Source organism: Nuphar pumila, chromosome 6 (genome assembly GCF_984573655.1).
Source record: "Nuphar pumila chromosome 6, dmNupPumi1.hap1.1, whole genome shotgun sequence".
NCBI classification, from domain to species: domain Eukaryota; kingdom Viridiplantae; phylum Streptophyta; class Magnoliopsida; order Nymphaeales; family Nymphaeaceae; genus Nuphar; species Nuphar pumila.
In genome coordinates, this window is record NC_143254.1 from 105,966,839 (window position 1) to 105,988,373 (window position 21,535).

At 37.9% G+C, this 21,535-nt stretch overlaps 1 protein-coding gene across 3 annotated transcripts in view; it reads right to left on the bottom strand.

Annotated features, from left to right (window-relative positions):
* Positions 1-21,535, bottom strand: part of LOC149835555 (putative manganese-transporting ATPase PDR2) — a 76,592-nt gene that overhangs the window by 14,056 nt on the left and 41,001 nt on the right. For all 3 annotated transcript variants that reach the window (XM_090008583.1, XM_090008585.1, XM_090008584.1), the window contains one exon: positions 3,421-3,549. In XM_090008583.1, the coding sequence (XP_089864709.1) occupies positions 3,421-3,549 (129 nt within the window). The remainder of the gene's footprint in view (positions 1-3,420; positions 3,550-21,535) is intronic.

A 21,535-nucleotide genomic window follows, 5' to 3' on the forward strand; every position in this document is an offset into this window, starting at 1 on the left:
AGAGACCAGTTGTTTTCTAAGTTTGATGTTAAGAAGTGTTCTAGTTGTCAGTTGTGCAAGAGTCATGTTCTTCTATTTTCCTCTATTAATAAAAGAGCTTCAAGACTTTTTGAAATCGTGTACTCTGATATGTGGGGACATGCCCCTATTTGTTCCTCTTCTGGCAGTCGATATTATGTCCTTTTTATTGACAGTTATTCCCGCTATACTTGGATACACTTTATGAAACATAAATTTGAGGTCTTTGAATTGTTTCGAAATTTTTTTGCCATGGTTAAAAATTAGTTTTCTACTACTGTCATACATTTCGAGTGTGATGGAGGAAGTAAGTATTCCTCAACCGACTTTATTGAATTTCTTCGAAATAATGGAATAAGTCGGCTAGTTTCTTGCTCACATACACCCCAACAAAATGGAGTGGTTGAACGGAAACATCGTCATATTGTTGAGAGTGCCATGAGCATGATACATGACAGCAATGTTCTCATCAGCCTTTGGACAAAAGTCTTTCATATTGTTGTACATGCGATCAATCGTCAGACTATGACTATCCTTGCAGATCAATCCCCTTATTTTATTCTTTTTGGACATCATCCTAATTATAATGATTTGTGAGTGTTTGGTTGTTTTGACTTTTTGTGATGTGCATATTGACACATCCCTAAGAAACAAGTTTCAGGATAAAGCTTCCAAATGCAAATTTATGGGGTATACAAACGAATACAAGGGGTATAGATGTTACGATCTCATTACCAAACGTGTTAAGACCTCCAGAAATGTTGTGTTTGATGAACAAAATTTTGAATATGAGCTCTCATCTCAGCACAGTCAGCCTCGCAATACCGAACTATATGGTCCCTAGATGAATGCAGACGTGTTTGCCAGTGAGAGAGAACTTTGTCAGTCCTCTTGTGAAGGAGTTGAGACAAGAGAGGAAAATCATCAAGTTCAACCCATGTCAGAAGAAGCAGCACCTGCAGTGTTTGAAGGTTACAACAAATTTTCCAGCCAAGTGTATGTTAGAAGGGATAAGGATGTGTCTTCTGACAGTGCTGAAGAAAGCATGAATCAACCCATTGTTAGAAAGTCTGCAAGAATTCGCCATCTAATCCAGAGATGGGTGAGTTATGACAACTTTTCTATGGATTTTCAGTTATTCATGTCACAGATTGAGAGGCAAGATGAGCCTGTTGCATTTCATCAAGTCATCACATCACGCAAATGGATTGAATCAATGAATGAAGAAATGGAAGCTCTACATGAATGTCAAACTTGGGAGATTGTTCTTAGGCCTGAAGGTAAAAACATTGTAGGATCAAAGTGGGTTTACAAGATCAAATATAAACCTGATGGAAGTATAAAATGACATAAAGCAAGGCTCGTTGCTCGAGGTTTTACTCAAGAGTATGGACAAGACTATGACGAGACTTTCAGTCTTGTTGTTAAGATGGGAACTATTTGTATCATCCTTTCACTAGCGGTAGAGCATAGATGAACGTTGAGTCGGTTGGATATAAAGAACGCTTTTTGCATGAAGATTTGAAGAAAGAGGTATACATGAAACAACCCCCCGGCTACGCTGAAGGAGATTCTCAAGCGTATGTGAGCAGGTTGAAAAGAGCTCTATATGGGTTAAAGCAAGCATCTAGGTCTTGGTTTGAAAGTTTCTCATTTAGAATACAGAAGCATGGCTTTCCTACGTGTTTTCTTGACCATTCCTTGTTCATCTATAGAAATGAAGATGTAACGACCTTGTTACTCATATATGTTGACGATATAGTCATCACTGGTAATTCTGATGATCACATTTAGATGGTAAAAGATTTGCTCATGCAAGACTTTAAGATGAAGGATCTTGGGAAGTTAAGATATTTTCTTGGAGTTGAAGTGGATAAGAAGGGTGACGTTCTAACTCTTATACAACACAAGTACACATTAGACTTATTGAGTAAGGCAGGGATGAAAAATTGCAAACCTTTGACTACTCCTAGTTCTCTAAATCAAAGGTTAAGTTCACAAGATGAAAAAATATATCATGATCCCACTAGATATCGAAGCATTGTGGGAATGTTATAATACCTGACGTTCACTAGGCCAGATATTGTATTTGTGAATCAAGTGTCTCAATTTATACATGAACCGAGAACTGGACATGTTGAAGCTATGAAGAGAATCTTGAGATACTTGAAGGAAACTATTGGAGATGGGCTTGTTTATCAAAGAACTTGGTCAAGCAAGAGGGGTCATGAAATACTTACTTATACTGATGCCGATTGGGCAGGTGATCCAGATGAGAGAAGGTCAATTTCTAGTTATTACATATTCATCAGGAATAACATAGTATCATGGAGTAGTAAGAAACAAAAGATTGTTGCCAGATCTAGCACAGAAGCAAAATACCGGTCCATGGCAGCTAAGACAGCAGAAGCCACTTGAGTGAGGCACTTGCTACAGGATCTAGGAGAAGTTGTCACGAGCTCATTATTATTGTGTGACAACCAAAGTGCCATCAATATCTCTTTTAATCTGATTCATCACAGTCGCACGAAGCATAGTGGAATTGACCAACATTTCATTCGACAAAAGGTGGAAGATAAGGAAATTGTGCCTCAACACATTAGGACTAAAAATCAAGTGGCTGACTTGTTTACAAAAGGGCTAACCAAGCATCAATATTGGTTCTTAAAGAGCAAGTTGTTCATGGTCCAACACCATGCACAACTTGAGGGAGGGTGAAAAGACGTGTTATATTTTTGTATTGGGTTGGATCTGAAATAGATCCAGACCCGTATTTATGTGTAAAATTGTGTTCTGCGCATGTGCAGAATGTGTTTGTAATTTCACTCTTTTGTAAAGGGTATTTATGACCCTTGGAATATAAAACAATATAAAAAGGTTTTAGGGCATGATAATCTGGGCGGCTGCCGTCCAAAGTACTTCTCTCTCCTTTTCATATTTTCTTTGCTGAATAGACTTGTGGTGCCACATCAATTTCTGACAGATGCATCACAAGGACTTTTTCAAAAAGATATGAAGCATTGCTCCAGAGGCATTCATATTTCAGTTATGATTAGAAACATGGTCAAGATACCGATTAGAAAATTTAGAAACTTGAACATTTAAAAACACCTTTCACTTTTGCAACTAATGCTGAAAAAAGAAAAAAAAAGTAGATCCAATCTTTGAGGGGGAAAACCCCAAGTGTCACAACACACGACAATCAGTGAAAGTGCTTCTGTTGCATGTGCTCAAATTTACTCCTTATCATCCACATGAAGTCGGTGATTGATCAATTTAACAGGCACACACATATCAAATAGATCTTGCGGCAATCCTTTAAATATATAAATCAAAAATATCATAGCAGGGCAGAGCTGCAGAACACAAAGCTTCAGATATTTTAATTGACAATTTACTTACTGTCATTTCAGGAATAGATTTGTATGCAAGGGCTAAAACTCTAGAGCCTTGCCGAGTAAACCCCTTGTAGGTCTCAACATACTTTGGGGGCAATTCAATCAGCCTCCCTTGGATGGTTTCTGGAGCACCCTGCACAGTGAATCAATTAAGTCACTGCTAAAAGAGAAAATAAAAATGCAACAGATGATCAATTGTATATCAACAATTGAGTAAGGAAAGTAACAAAAAGGTGCTAATAACTACAAAAGAGCAAAGAGACCCTGTCGGCTATACAGAAGTCAGTCCCAAACTACCAGAAAACAATAGTGTACCTTATGCAAAAAATTCAAGACTATAGTTACCAAGATTAGGAGTGGTAGTGAGACTGTAAGGTAAAAAAGAAGGAATCAACTAGAAAAACACACACAATAGTGGTAATATTTGGTCATGGCACCATTTTCTTTTTTGAAAGGAAATTTCCATTAATGAAAAGTGAGAGTAATGGCATCCAGAAGTCAACAAGAAGATAAAAAGAAGAGTGTGAGTTCAGAATGCCATTTTTCACATATTTTTGGATTTTCTGGTAGATCAGACCCTAAAGAATTGATCTACAAGGTTTGTTGAGGAAAAGGATTTCGGATCATGCAGTTACTATGTGTAATCAAGGTTTTGATGGCTTGAATAATCCACAGCCCACAATGTTCAAAAATTTCATGGCCCAAAGAATTGTGTTTTTACTTCTTAATAGAAAAATACAATCTTAGCAAGCAAACCAAGCTGAAAGCATCCATGAGGTCGGATTAAGTTGATACGACACCTACGATTTCTAGCTATAGGTTGGACGATCACCTATATATATATATGAGTAGTGCGTAGGTGCTTGAACATTAGGTATTTGACAGGTACTTGAACATGCTGACTGTCCATCAAGCGCGCAATGGACGGCCATAGTCAAAAATGAATTTTTCTGCCGAACGAGCAATGGCGGCGACAAAAGTCACCACTAAAGGTCAATAGCGACAACAAAAATCGCTGCTAAAGGTCAACAGCAGTGAATTTTGTCGCCGCCATTGCCCATTTGGCAGAAAACTCGTTTTTGATGTTATTTTTTTTTATGCTGGCCATCCATCAAGCGCGCGATGGACGGCCAGCATGTTCAAGTAGCTGTCAAGTACCTAATGTTCAAGCACCTACCACTTTTCCCATATATATATATATATATGGTACTAATAAAGGTACGCTGGAAATCATAGATGCAAGAACCTGACCATATAGATGTGTTCAACATGATTTATTAGACAAGGATTAGACCTCAGATCATGTTTTTTATGGGAAAATATGATTTTTTTAGTCATGAAACTTTGGTACATTGTGGACCATTGATTTTTAAAGCACTTGAATACATAATTTTTCAGTAAACTTCTGAATAAAAATGTGAGGTATTTTTACGTAATTTCATCGTAATGACCTGGAATCTGAAACAAAGGAATTTTGCAGAGCCAATTACACTTAGGTCGCATATATCCTCAGGAATATACGCTCAAAACATTCAGGGAGATATCACACTCATTTGGCAAAATGAGAGAATTCCGCAAAGACCATCTGCTTTGACTTGTCGAGACGAAAAAAATGTACTAACTTTTTTTTCGTGAAAAATATCGACGAAACCCCAAAAATGTGCGAGTCTCACATAAATATCACACAAAATATCTTATGGGCCCCACCCCCACAAGAGACATATCCATCCTTATCCAAAAAAGATAGGAAGAAATTGGTACGAAGGGCATACTTATCCCTTGAGATGGGGCTCACACCCAACCTCTATAAATAGGACCCCCTTTTTAGAAAATCGCCAACCCCTCTCTCTCCTCTCTCATCTCTCTAGTTTTGCTCTCTCTCTAGAAAATGACTAGTTTTTTACTCTCTAGAAGAGCTCTATTTCTTTATATTTTTTCGTGTTTCTTCACGTTGATGAGTTCTACACGAGACGCTCTTGGTTGTGACCGTACTGGATGTAAGGACGCACCAGCCACAACCTAGGAGCACTTCTATACTTGTGTTAAGCCACCCCTACCGGATTTTTGGTAGGTTTGCACATTGCTTTCTATTTTAAGTTATATTTATTGAAATAACTATCATATAGGGTGGGATTTTTCTTACTGTACACCTTTCTAAAACGATATTGAGTCCTAGTCATGGTTGCCAGTCAAGGAAGCGGGAAGCGAGGCACTTTCAAAATTTTAAGAAGCAGGAAGCGTGAGATGACTTAAAAGCGAATCAAGAATCGTCTCGGAAGCAAACCGGAAGCGACCTAAGAAGCGAGGGAGAAGCAAAAAAAGAGAAAAAAAATAAAAACACAAAAAATGGAAAAAAAAGGAAGTGAGGGAGAAGCGTGTTTCCTATAAATGGGAAGCGCGTTTATCATAAAATGGAAATGTGTTTCCCAAAAAAATTGGCGCTTCCCAGTGTATTTCGGAAGCGCGATGTTTCGTGCTTCCCCACTAGGCTAGGCACTTTCGATAACTCTGGTCCTAGTCCTTGATTCACGCCCTCTAGGTCACCGCAAAGCTTGCTTCGATGTTCACACGCATATTCTTGTGAGTACTTCTCAATATTTATGGTGAATTATGTGACATACAGTCCTAATCCGTCGTTCACGCCCTCCAAGCCACTGCAAGCTTGCTTTGGTATTCACGTGCGTACACTTGTGACTACTTTCCTATTTACTATATATATAAATATATATACATTCTTTTACACAAGTTACTTAGCCTAATGTGTGGTTTCATTCATCGGGTACTTTACTTTATCGTCGCGCTATTATATGGACATGTTCCTGTTTTAGTCCTACTTTTAATAAATATAATTGCACTGTAAAAAAGCATACGAATGGGATTGATCTCTATCGCTCAAAGAGATTCAAAAGTTTTGTCGTGTTCAAAACATTGTTTGGCGAAGAAACCCTTATTGGAAAGGTTTTGGATTTGCGCAAAATTGCATTTACGTAAACATCTAAGTCGCCAGCGTAAGGCCTAACTAAGGCCTATGTTTCCGATAAACCATGAAAGATGAAATGTACGCACAATGGTTTGCATCTATCAAAAAACGAAGGTAGTGTTTTTTCCGTTAAACAAGATAGATGCTGCAAAAATTTCTGACAAGGTGCTCTTAGAGCTAAAAAGGAACGTAACGTTTTCCCGTTAAACAGGGGAGATGCTGTCAAAAATTCTGGCAAAATACTCACCTAAGTTAGTATGGATGGCACGATTATGCCCTCATTGTTGGAACCCTGCTAGGATGGCTCATTCTATTTTCGCCTTCGAAGGCATCGTACTCGTAAGGGCTGTTATGCTAGAGTAGCTATTGCACCTTATATTAGGTCACTGCTCGTTGCGGCTAAATACGCTTGAGCAGTCGATCAAAAGTAGTCTTCGATTATGTATGCCTCTGTAAACTACTGGAACAAGAATAATACTCGTAAGCGCTGTTATGCCAGAACTGGTTATCCACCCGCAATAGGGTGAAGCGCTCGTGAAGGTCATAGGCACCAATAGTGATGTCTTCATGTGTTAAATTTTATATATATATATACATATTTTTTTTTTTGTTTGTTTTCTTGTATCCCAAAAACCCGATAGGGATATTTTGGTAAATCCCCATGTAATCTTTTTCTTTTTGTATTTTTCCTTTTCTCTCCTTTTTTACCTTTTCTTTTTCCTTTTTCCTTTTTTTGTTTTAGATATTGTAAGACTACAAGGGGCTCCACTCATCTAGTCGTTGGGGCCCCAATGGTCATATTTATGACCGTTGGGGCTCCCAACGACTACATGGGAGCCCCCTTGTGGTCGCTCCTCTTTAGTTTCCTCCTCTATAAATAGAGGAGGCGTTCTCTTGTATTTGCAAGGGTTTTTCACCCTCGTCTTTCTTTCTTCAATAATATTCAACTTATGACTTTAAGTCATTTTTCCCTTTAGTGGGTTTTTGCATACACTTTTAGTGTTTGTGTTCTTGGCTCTTGGCATCACTCTTCAAGAGTGGTTTGATTGGTGCTTCCGCCCTTTTTCATTACATGGTATCAGAGCAAGGTTGGTGATCGGGCTTCTCTTCTGTTTTGGTGTCTTGGGACGTGTGCCTCTCAAGCTTTTGAAGAAAGGAAGGCTATTCGGTACCTATGGAGCATGATTCTAAAGTAGAGCTCTCTTTTAAACTCAATGAATCCAATTACCTTATGTGGGCCTCCGCTATGGAAAATCATCTAAGAGGTAAGAAACTTTGGGGTTTTGTTATGGGAACTACTCCTGAACCCTCTCTTGTTCTTACTAAAATTGAAAGTGGGATTGAAAAAGCCTTAGATGGCGATGAGCGCATCAAAGCTATCAATGACCATCAATCCAAAGTTGAGGATTGGGAAAGTAACTGGTTTATAAACAATGTTGACCTCAAAAATTGTGCCAACATTTCTAAGTTTAGAAGAGCCAACGAGGCATGGTTCTTTCTTAAGCGTATGTATACCCAAAAGGATCTAGCTAGACAATTTTTTTGTCAAGAAAAAATTTGTTCTACTAGACAAGCAAATATGAGTGTCCGTGATTACTTTAGTTCTTTAACCCCTCTTTGGGATGAGCTTGTTCTTCTTGAGCCCAAATGGGTGGCTCCGGAAGATATTGAGTTGAGAAGAGAACAAATTGAAAATGAGCATTTTTTCCAATTTCTCCATGGTCTTCGGCCGGAATTTGAACAAGTTAGGTCATCCCTTCTCCATAGAAGTAAAGCCTTACCCATTGAAGACGCTCTTGCCGAAGTATGCTAAGAAGAAACTCGTCTTGGCAAAGTATTAAGAGTGATGAAATTTTGGTCGTTACTAGGCCCGGATCAAATGTAAAAGCATATAGACCTCCCCACTTTAACAAAAATAATGCATATAGAAAGGGAGTGATTTGTCACTATTGTAATGAACCGAGACATATCAAGCTGGTTTGCCTAAAGCTTAAAGGAAAAGTGACCGCGGTTGGAGAAAATTCTCCAAAGAAGGAAGAAGAAAGTGTCAAAGAAGAAGATATCAAAGAAACTCTTAACCATATCTCCGAAGTTCTCCAACATCTTCTCAAGACTTCTTCATCTTCAACATCAGGAGCCGCCATCGCCTATTCTTCATCACCTCCAAGTATGTGGATACTAGACTCCGGTGCTTCTTTTCATATGACATCTCATAAAAACTCTCTTTCTAATGTTTTTTCCGAACCCATATCTTATTATGTTTCAACGGCCGATGGGACATCTTTAAAAATTGAAAGTATTGGAACACTTGATTTTAAAACTTCTCAAAACTTTTTTGTTCCTAAAGTAAGAGTCATTCCAAAAATTAATTTAAATCTTTTTTTCGTTTCTCAAATCACCGATCATGAATGCCAAGTCTCTTTCTCACCTAAAGATGGAACCGTGCAAGATCTTCAGTCATGGAAGCTTATTGGGCAAGGTCATAGAAGGGGTGATCTTTATTTTATGGACTTTTTGACTCTTCCATCGAAGTCATTTTGTAATCTTATAAAGGATAAAAGTATTGGAATTTGGCATGAGAGACTTGGTCATTCAAATTTTGTAAAGATGTCTCTTTTTCCTTTTTTGAACAATACTTGTAAAGACAAACACATGACTTGTAAAGATTGCATTTTTGGGAGAAGTCTAAAGCTATTCTATTTCCTCAAAGAAATTATGTCACAACTCGGCCTTTTGAACTTGTTCATTCCGATGTATGGGGACCTTCCCCTATTTTATCCAAAGGAGGTTTTTCGTACTAATGTGGTCTTTATTGATGACTTCACTAGATTTACATGGATTTACTTCTTAAGTCGCAAATCCGAAGTTTTCTCATTCTTTAAAGAATTTCATGCAATGGTTAAAAATCAATTTTTAGGAAACCTATCCATTCTTAGATCCGATTCGGGAGGCAAATATATGTCTAATCAATTTCAAATCTACTTGAAAGAAAATGGTATTTGTCATCAACATTCTTGTCCCAACACTCCGCAACAAAATGGTCTTGCGGAAAGAAAGCATAGACACATAATAAAAACCACAAGAACTTTATTAATTTCAAAGAACATTCTAAAATCCTTTTGGGCCGAAGTGGTTCTAACATCAACATATCTTATCAATAGAACCCCTTCATCTTCTTTGAAAAATCGTTCTCCATTTGAAAAACTTTACAATATGTCTCCCGATTATAAAAGACTAAGAATTTTCAGGTGTAAATGCTTTGTTCTAACTCACAAAAATGATAAACTTTCTTAAAGGGCAATTGAATGTATTTTCTTAGGATATGGCGAAAAACAAAAAGGCTATTGATGTTTTGACATATTCAAAAACAAACTTTATATCTCAAAAGATGTCACATTCTTAGAAGAAGAAAATGGTTTTTTGCATAAACTAAATGAAAATATTGATTACTCTTTTTTATTTGACTTGTTACCTCAAGAAAAAGTTATTGATGATCATGTTGAATCTAGTGAAACTCTCGTAGAGGATCATTTTGAACCTCCAAATGATGGGCAACATGACCAACATGAAAATTTAGAAGAAAATATACCAAGTCAAACACAAGTTTACTCTAGAAGGAATGAAAGTAATCCTCCTTGTACCCTTGAAAAATTCTCTCAAAATGAGCCGATTGAAGAATCCTCTCAAAGAAGATCAAATCGTATTTCTAAAATACCAAATAGATTTGTATCTTATGATTCTTTTTCTCCAAATTTTCGAGCATGTCTGTTAGCCCTTCACTCATTCCATGAACTGTCTCACTATAATGATGTTAAACAATATGCTCATTGGAATGAAGCAATGGAACTGGAACTTAATGCACTTAAAAGGGCACAAGCTTGGGAAATTATTGATCCACCCAATGGCAAGAAACCCATTGGATGTAGATGGGTTTTCAAAGTAAAAACTAAGAGTGATGGCTCTTTAAAAAGATATAAGGCTAGGTTAGTAGCCAAAGGATATACCCAAGAATATGGGGTGGATTATGATGAAACTTTTGCCTCAGTTGCTCGAATGACTAGTGTTCGAGCTCTTATTGCAATAGCCTCTATTAAAAAATGGCCAATTTTTCAACTTGATGTTAAAAATGTCTTTTTAAATGGAAATTTGAGTGAAGAAGTTTATATGGAACCACCTCCGGGTATGAATTTAAATGGTAAAATTTTAAAATTAAAAAAGGCTTTATATGGACTCAAGCAAGCTCCTAAAGCTTGGTATGACAAGTTTAGTAATATATTAATCAATTTGGGATTTACTTGTTATACTGACACTGCTCTTTTTGTTAAGAAAACAAGTGATTTCATTGTTATTCTACTGTTGTATGTTGATGATATGATCATCACTGAGAGTAACAAAAAGGGGGTAAATGATGTGAAGTCCATGTTAAAGAAAACTTTTGATATGTCTGACCTTGGATTTTTGAGATATTTTTTAGGTATTGAAGTGGCTTACTCCTCCCGAGGATACATTCTATCTCAAATGAAATTAGCAGCAGACATTTGTACCAAGTCAAGAGTATCTGATGAAAAGAAAGTTAAGACTCCTGAAGTTATCAATGCAAAACTGAGACTTGAGGATGGTGTTCTACTTGAGGATCCAACCCCCTATCGTCAATTAGTTGGATCTCTTACATATTTATCCATCACCCGACAAGATATAGCTCATGTGGTTCATGCTGCAAGCCAGTTTCAGCATGCACCTACTTCAGTTCATATGGCGGCCGTGATGCGAATTGTGCGATACATCAAAAATACCATCTCTAAAGGGCTTTTCTTTTCTTATCCTCTTCCTCATCATTTGAATTAACTGCTTTTACTGATGTTGACTGGGGAGGAAATCCCAATGATCGTATCTCAACTAATGGTCTTTGCATTTTTTAGGTGAATCTCTCATTTCGTGGAGATGCAAGAAGCAGCAAAAGGTCTCACTATCATCCACTGAAGCTGAATATCAGGCCATGGCAATGACAACTATGGAAATCGTATGGCTTAGAAGTCTCCTTGGTGACATGGGTGTCCTCATTTCCTCCTCCACCAAGCTCTGCTGTGATAACAAAAGTAAGATCTACATTGCAAGCAATCATACTTTTCACGAGCAGACAAAGCATATCGAAATGGATTGCAATTATGTTCGAGACGAATATCTCAGAGGAACTATCACATTACCATATGTTACTTCAGAATATCAATTGGCTGACTTCTTCACCAAAGCGCTTCCAACTCCACGATTTATATTTCTTCTTAGCAAACTTTCGGTCTTCTCCCTGTAAAGTTTGAGGAGGCGTGTTAAATTATGCATATATAAATATATATGTATATATACATATACTTATATATATATAAGTATATATATACATATATGTATATATACATATTTCTTTTTTTGTTTGTTTTCTTGTATCCCAAAAACCCGATAGGGGTATTTTGGTAAATCCCCATGTAATCTTTTTATTTTTGTATTTTTCTTTTCTCTCCTTTTTTACCTTTTCTTTTTCCTTTTTTCTTTTTTTGTTTTACATATTGTAAGACTACAAGGGGCCCCACTCATCTAGTCGTTGGGGCCCCAACTGTCATATTTATGACCGTTGGGGCTCCCAACGACTAGATGGGAGCCCCCTTGTGGTCCCTGCTCTTTAGTTTCCTCCTCTATAAATAGAGGAGGTTTTCTCTTGTATTTGCAAGGGTTTTTCACCCTCTTATTTCTTTCTTCAATAATATTCAACTTATGACTTTAAGTCATTTTTCCCTTTAGTGGGTTTTTGCATACACTTTTAGTGTTTGTGTTCTTGGCTCTTGGCATCACTCTTCAAGAGGGGTTTGCTTGATTGGTGCTTCCGCCCCTTTTCATTACACTCATGCATATAAACAAACATAATGATAGTCCCTGTCTACACGGAAACCGGCCCGTGCTTTGAAAAACTGATTTGGGTTGGGTTCATATTTTCCTTTGTGCAAAATGCATTGGTTGCCTATGTGGCACTCGACGTTCTAATAATAAAGATTATGTCATCGAATTCCTTCAAAACTTACGCTCATCGAGGCAGATGATAATGGTACCACCGCAACTGACATACTTTATTTTATGAACTAAAGAGTTCAGGCGGTCTCTCAATCACTCAGAAGTTAGGAGGTCGGGTTATCCTTAAGACCTAGGGGTTGACTCCACTATTGCAGTAGTAGGATGCATCCAAACTGGCCTAGTGGGGGTTATCCCGACAAAAATCTATCACCCCGCTTCGGACAGGGTCATTCAGACCTTTGGGCACAAAAAAATGCATAGCATAAAAAACATTCAGATGGCTTCATTTGACGCCGAAATTAAGTTCTCCTGCATACCTGGGGGTGAACTTGTAATTATCGAAACAATGTATTAGTTATAGGTACACTAATGAATAAATGAATGTATGTTAGTACTACTCACGTAACACCTTATGTAAGGTATTGATCTTGGTACACTATTGGACCGATCGGGCGAAGGACCCAAATTGTATCCGCATACCTAAACTAAGCTCAAAGAGCTCCTACTTCGGTCCATGTGATACCTATACGCTAATTTGTGGAGACTTGAGCTACGATGTTTTCAACTGCAGGCCTAGAGTGGCCTTTTTGTCTTCAACATATTATACTTGTTAGAATTCAAATGTTTTTCTACCAGACTTCGTTTTATGGGGGATACAGGTACTAAACCTGCGGTATGTGATGTGGAGCAAGGCGACAACAAGATCTAAGGTTTCAGACTTCGTTAGACATTTCATTTACAAACTCGGTATCTAGTACTGCTTTACTAAGCAATATTGTTAGTAATAAATAACTTGTTTTGGTTTGCTTAAATGAAATATTTTGGTGGACAATGAGTGATTGACCACATACCTCCGATCCTCCTGGCATCTTCTAAAATCGACGACCAATTATCGTCTATTTTCGCTGCTAAAGTCTTTTCTAAATTCTGGTGCAAAGAAAAAAAAATCTATAAAATTTGGACAAAGTGTTTTGGAAATCTGGGGCATTATCTACTTGATAGTTTTATACCTTCATTAGTATCAAATATTTACCATATATATATGTATGTATATATATATATATGAGTAATGAGTAGCTCCTACCGCCCTTAACGGCTTCAAAGGGACAAAGTTTTGGGTGTTTAATGAGGCCGAACTCATAGACGTATTTTCTATAGCTTAATTAGTAGCAAATATGAGATTGGGCATTTTTCGTGCTTAGATGAGTATTTAAAGCGATAAAAAATCAACTACTCATATTGTACCGAAACCTAACAAATTAGAAATCAAGGTTTCTTATCGAATCAATTTGATCCAAAGGATGGTCTTTAGTGAATAAGCAATGATGGATTCATCTACGGGTTAGGATTAAGTAAAAAAAAATGTGCAACTATATTTATTAGAAGCATTTAGGACAGTTTAGGACATAAATAGGAGCTACTCATAACTCATGTATACACGTGTGTAATATATGTATATGGGTATATATTGGCTAGTCGTTTGTATGTTCAATCTAGTTGGAATCTGACGATGTAAGTTTTTTTTATTCAGTCTGATGTCATAGATGTCTTCAGCCTGCTTGAATTAGTGGGAATCAGTGTTGTGAAAAGCGTTGAGGCGTAGCGAGGCGCTCCACCAAAATCTGAGGCGAGGCATAAGCCTCGAGGCGTAAAGCGTAAGCCTCAAAATTTTTTTTTTAAAAAAACTATAAAAATTATCTAAAATTATAAAAAAATCTTTATTGATGAAGCAACAACCAACATGAAATAAAAAATCTCAAATAAATACTGAAAAAAATATGAGATTAACTTGTAAAAGTAACATTAATGCAACAACTTGATCTATATAAGTATCTAAAAAATAAAACATGGGCATTCATTAAATTAAAAAATAGCATTAACAACGAAATGCATCTTAGCATTAACAATACAATGTCATAATTAGAAAATGCATGTTAGCATTAACAACCAAATGTTAATATAATTACGACACCATACAGATAGCAGGCACAAGAAGGAAGACTAACACAGATTAACCATGAGATGATGAGATAATAAAATTACTAAACTGCATAGTAAAAATATACAGAACACTTTTTTTTAAACAAAAGTTTAAAAGTAATATTTTGTATGGATTTTAACCATTAATTAATTTCAGCTTTCTGTTTGACAAATCCAGTGGAAAGTTGTCTTGAAATGTGTTTTAAAAAACTTAGTCGTTTTTGGCTGCATTCTCAGAAATCAGGAGATCCTCAGAGATTACACTTTGAAAAGGACACTCACCATCTTAGGAAATTTGCGACCTCAGCACTTGTAGCTTGCTGATACAAACTAACGCATTTGATTTTGACATGTCTGCATTTCTTGTTCACCCAACTGAACCAACAACCAGACACTCAAGCAACTTGGCCTACAGTCCAACCCAGCAGATGGGTTTCAAGCACCAAGAACTAATAGTTCATAACCAGAGTCTGACCTACTTGGGGCAGATCATGTTGGGCTATGGCCTGATGCCCACTTCTCCAGTCCTGCTAGACTACACCGAATCACCTTTCCTACATGCTATTAGTGCCCCCATGGTTGCCTCTGCGTGGAATAAAAGTGCCACATAGAGCAGACCTGAAATATGCACCAAGCCATACTTCATGAGCTTATTCACCCTCCCCTTAAGAATGGGAGCAGGGGCATACAGTAACCTTCCTCCTCTTCCTCTCCGTCTGCACCATCGCACCCCTCGAGGAAGTAGCCAAGAATCCTCTCCACGCAATCGATGTCGTAGAGGGTCTCGATGAGGTAGGAGTAGCTCGGCAGCAGCAGATCGTCCAGCATCGCCTAGTCCAACTGCCCGGTGATCTTCCTCTCCAGCGTTGTCTGGCACGACTCTGACGCGCTCAGGATGTTCGCCGTCAGTGTTAGAATACAGTTTGCATATGCGTATGGATCTGGATGCAGATCCATACGCACATTATATGAAACACATGATAAATAGGCTCATTAATGGCATACTTGTAATATGTATACCTCTTTACTTTTATAAGGTTTAGGGTTTTGGAGGTCGAGCAGTGTGTGTGCCGCCCCAGCCTTTGCGTATCTCTCTCTCTCTCAATCTCTCTCTCTTTCTCTTTCTCTCTCTCCCTGTTTCCTGTGAAGGCTGTACCAGATATCAAATCTGATATGGTATCAGAGCTTAGGTTAATTGCCTGAAGAAGTTCTGAACAGCGTGAACACCCCCTCAGCGTGATTCTTCAGCGTGGATCGTGATTCTCCAGCGTGACCCCCCCCCCCCCCTCAGCGTGATTCTTCAGCGTGGACTGTGATTCTTCAGCGTGAATAGCAAACCCAGATCGTGATTCTTCAGCGTGAACAACTCCCAGCGTGATTCTTCAGCGTGATTCTTCAGCGTGAACAACTCCCAGCGTAAACAGGTCTTCAGCGTGATTCTTCAGCGTGATCAGTTTCTCTTTATCTCAAATTTCATTCTTCTGAAATCTGAAATCTCATCTCTATTCTGAAAAGTGGTACCTTTTCCTTCATCTTTTCTTTCAGCGTGCTCATTTTTTTTTGTTACCCATTTTTTTATTATTCTTGTTCATTGGTATTAGTTTATCCTCTTCATTCCATCGTCTGTGTTGATTTCATCTTCTCTTCAACACCAACGACTGGTTTTCAGACCTGTGTTGGTTCCATCTGCACTCAACACAAACCGACTGCAGTTCCCTTTTTATTACAAACCAGTTTTCTCTGATTCCACAAGTTTTCTTTCCTTTATTGTTGTTTCAGTGTTCTTTGTGCAACACTTTTGGTAGTACAGACCTTATTCACTGCTATGAATTTCTCTTTGTCATCCGGCCCCTCTGCCAATTTCTTGAGTCAGCTCGTTACAGAAAAACTTTCTCATTCTAATTTTTTGACCTGGAAGAGGCAAATCCTTCCTTTTATACGGAGTCAGGATCTCGATGAACACTTGGATGGTTTAGTTTCTATACCACCGCGGCTTATTTTGCAGGAAACCAAGGATGAGAAGGGTGACACAATTACCATTTCCATTAAGAATCCAGAGTATACAGCTTGGAGGAAGCGGGATCAGTCTTTGGTTGCTTATATTACGTCAACACTCTCTCAAGAAGTGTTGGTTACTCTTTCCGATGATTGCACTGCGGCAGATCTGTGGAGTAAGCTGTCTTAGACATACTCTCAGATATCAGAAGCCCGAGTTATGTACTTAAAAAATGAATTTCAAAGTTTGAAGAAAGGCTCCATGATCGTCATGGAATACATAGGCCGCTTGAAGAGCATTACTGATCAATTGGTTGTTGTTGGAAGTGCTATTGCAGATAAAGATAAAGTTCAGCAACTTCTCAATGGATTGGGTCCTGATTTTGACATGTTTACCACAGCTTTATCATGCCTTCCTCACTTGCCCACTTTCACTGGAAGCTCAGATAGTCATGTGCAAGACGTGAAACAGTTTTTAATGAAAACTTTCAAGATGAAAGATTTAGGGGAGTTGCGGTACTTTCTTGGTGTGGAAGTTGACAGACAACAAGACACATTGACACTCATGCAACAAAAATACACTCTTGACCTTCTTGAAAGAGCCGGGATGACGAATTGCAAACCAGTCAGCACTCCTAGTGTATTACATCAAAGGCTGAGCTCTGAAGATGGCCATCTTTGTGTCAACCCTACAACGTATAGAAGTCTCGTGGGGATGTTACAGTACTTGACTTTTACCAGACCTGATATAGTTTATGCTGTCAATCAAGTATCCCAGTTTATGCATGCTCCAACAGAGGGTCATATGGAAGTTGTGAAGCGCATTCTACGCTATTTAAAAGGAACTATAGGAGATGGACTTGTTTATCGCAAGAACGATAATCTGCATAGAGGCCATGCACTCATTACTTATACAGACGCAGATTGGGCAGGGGATCCAGATGAGAGACGATCTGTCTCTGGATATTGTGTTTATATTGGGCACAATTTAGTGTCCTGGAGTAGCAGAAAACAAAAGGCAGTGGCACGCTCGAGTACAGAGGCTGAATACAGATCGATGGCTGCAGGCACGGCAGAAGCCACATGGATTAGACACTTATTGAGTGATCTTGGAGAGACAATTATTCGATCATTTCTTTTATGTGACAATCAAAGCACAATAAACATTGCATGTAATCCTATCCAGCATAGCAGAACGAAGCACATTGAGATTGATCAACATTTCATACGGCAGAAAGTCGAGATGAAGGAGATAGAACTACGTCATGTTCGTACAGAAGATCAAGTGGCAGACCTGTTTACCAAGGGATTGACAGGACGTCAATTTTGGCTATTAAAGAGCAAGTTGTACATGCTCCAAAATCACGTACAACTTGAGGGAGGGTGTTAGAATACAGTTTGCATATGCGTATGGATCTGGATCCAGATCCATACGCACATTATATGAAACACATGATAAATAGGCTCATTAATGGCATACTTGTAATATGTATACCTCTTTACTTTTATAAGGTTTAGGGTTTTGGAGGTCGAGCAGTGTGTGTGCCGCCCCAGCCTTTGCGTATCTCTCTCTCTCTCTCAATCTCTCTCTCTTTCTCTCTCTCCCTGTTTCCTGTGAAGGTTGTACCAGATATCAAATCTGATAGTCAGGAGCAGCCCGAACAGAAGCCTCGTCGTCGTGGTCGAGCTGCTGCTCTTCCTCACCAGCATATGGCTCACCACCGTCTCCAGCAGCTCCCTCTGATCGTCCTTCGTCGTGACGGAGACGGAGTGCAAGGACGGCACCCTGTTCCGCCATGACAGGCCTAGAATGAACTTCTTGGCGTAGCACACCAGCGACCCCTCGATGCTCTTGATGCACAAGTCGCGAGCTTTCATGGTGGAGATGACCCTCTTGTAGAAGGGTAGCCCCAAAAAGGTGAGCTCATCGTACCACCAGTCGAACTTCACCGGATCCCGGTGTCGGAGGCCTGTCTCGATCCCGTTCCAAAGGATGCTGCCGTCGAGGCTCGCCATCAGATCGCCGGCGACGGTGGTCCTGCTGTCGTGCACGAAAACGAGAGGGAGGGAGATAGGTGGGAAAAAAAATAAAAACGGGTCGGTAGGGTTTTCTTTAAGCCCTATTTTTTAGGTCGAATGAGGGTTTTGACCCTCATTTGACCAAATAAATGGAGCGTGTGCACCTCAGTCTGAGGCGCGCCTCGCCTCAAGGCATGCGCCTCAAGGCCTATGAGGCGCACGCCTCAAGGGTATTGTGCTTTATGCCTGGCGCTCAAGGCACAAAGCCCCTCGCCTTGAGGCGAGGCGCGCTTTTTGCGCCTTGAGGCGCGTTTTTAATAACATTGGTGGGAATTGACCCTTGGATCATGTCATTTGGTGGAAAATGTTTTTTTAGTTAGAAAAGTTTGATGTATTTACAGACGTTGATTTTTCAATGGCCTGAGAATCCAAATCCGGTGTCCAAATCTAGCAACGATGCGATCTGCCCCCACCCAGGGAAAATAGTTGAGTGAGGAAAACTATAATGAAGTAAGCGGAATTACAAATAACAAAGTGTAGAACACTTACAAGTCCAATAATGGACAAATACAAAGAAAATAAATAGGCACTTTAAGAGCACACACAAATCCACAAAGGGATAGGGAGAAAAGACAAACAAAAAGTAAATATTAATGAGAATATGAGAGAAAGGAATGAGTACAAATGAAGGGGGAACACAATATAAAGGATATATATAACACTCCCCTTCAAACTTTACGAGGAAAGAACCGAAAGTTTGCTAAGGAGAAAGAATACTCCGAGGTGACATGGCAATGTAATAGTTCCTCTTAAATATTAATCATTAACATAATGGCAATCCATCTCAATATGCTTGGTGCGCTCATGGAAGGTATGATTGCTTGCAATATAAATTGCACTTTTATTGTCACAGCACATCTTCGATGGTGTTGAGATGATGATACCTATATCACTGAGAAAACTTTTAAGTCACACAATCTCCATTGTAATTGTAGTCATTGCTCGATATTCGACTTCAATTGAAGATAGAGATATTTTTTGTTGTTTCTTTGCACCTTCAAGAAATCAACGAATCTACTAAAAAAAATACAAAAACCAATAGTTGAGATTCTATCATTTAGATTATCTTCCCACTCAGCATCAGTATAAACAGTTAAGTCAAAAGATGAGGAAGAGGATAAGAAAATCCCTTTTGAAATGGTGTTTTTAATATATTGCACAATCCTCATTATTGTTGTCATGTGCAACTAGCTAGCCGCATGAGCAATATCAGGTCGTGTGATGGAGAGATAAGTGAGAGATCCAATTAATTGATGATATGGAATAGGATCTTCAAGCAGTATATCATCTTCAAGTCTTAATTTAGCATTTATGACTTCTGGTGTCTCCACCTTCTTTTCATACGAAACTCTCGACTTAGCACATATGTAGCAGCTAATTTCATTTGAGAGAGAATATATCCTCTAGGACAGTAGGTCACTTCAATGTCTAAAAAATATCTCAAGAAACTCAAGTCGGACATATCAAAAGTTTTCTATAAGATTGTTTTAATTTCAAAAACTTCTTTGTCATTTTCTATGATGATCATATCATCAACATATAGAAGAAGAATCACAATAGTAGTACATGATTTCTTGATAAAGAAAGCAATGTCAGTATAACAAGAAATAAATCCTAAATTAATCAAAACATTACTAAATTTATCATATCAAGCTTTAGGAGCTTGTTTAAGACGATACAAGGTCATTTTTAGTTTTAAAAGTTTTCCATTTAAATTCACCCTTGGAGAAGGTTTCATGTAAACTTCCTCGTCAAGTTTTTCATTCAAAAAAACATTTTTAACATCTAATTGAAAAATAGGCTATTTTTTAATAGACGCAATGGCAATGAGACCTCGAACACTTGTTGTTTGTGCTACTGGAGCAAAGATTTCCTCATAATCTATTTTATATTCTTGAGGATACCCTTTGACAACTAACATTGCTTTATATCTTTCTAACGATCCATCATTTTTTGTTTTTACTTTAAACACTCATCTAGATCTTATAGGTTTCTTGCCTAGGGAAGGATCAACTATTTCCCATGTGTTGGCCTTCTTAAGAGCATTAAGTTTAAATTCCATATCTTCATTTCAATGATGATATTGTTTGACATCATTATAATGAGATGGTTCATAATAAGAGTAGAGAGTCATTAAACATGCTCTAAAGTTTGGAGAGAATGAGTCATATGATACAAATCTACTTGGTGCACTAGAAATACGATTTGATTTTTTAGGTTGGGATTCTTCTAAAGATATGTTTTGGGAGAACTTCTCAAGGGCACATGGATGATTACCTTCACCCCGTCTACTATACACGTGTATCATTTGATTTATATTCATTCAAATTCTCATGTTGATCACTATCATTATCATCAAGTAAATGCTCACTATTAGAGCCACTATCAAAAGATTCAAATACCTCAATAGAGTTAGACTCATCATTTTATGGTAATAAATCAAATAGAAATGAATAATCAATGTTTTCTCTTGGTTCTTTACTATCAAACCCATTTTCATTTTGAAAAAAAAAAGTAATGTCTTTTGATATATAAAGTTTGTTATTTATTAGATTAAAACATCGATATCCTTTTTTATTTTCTCCATAAACTAAGAAAATGCACTTAATGGCTTTTGAAGATAGTTTATCATTTTTACAAGTAAAAACATAACACCTACAACCAAAGATTCTTAGTCTTTTAAAATCGAAAGTCATTTAAAAAGCTTTTCAAATGGAGAAACATTGTTTAGTGAGGACGAAAGAGTTCTATTAATTAAGTAGAGGTTAGAACGGCTTCAGCCCAAAACCTTTTAAGAACATCCTTGGAAATTAAAAGAGTCCTAGTAGTTTCTATTATATGTCTATGCTTTCTTTCCGCTAACTCATTTTATTGCGGAGTTCTAGAAGAAGACCTTTGATGGCAAATTTCATTTTGTTTTAAGTAATTTTGAAAATCATTAGACATGTATTCTCCTCCCGAATCGGATCTAAGAATAGAAAGGTTGCTTAGGAATTAATTTTTAATCATTATATAAAATTCTTTAAAA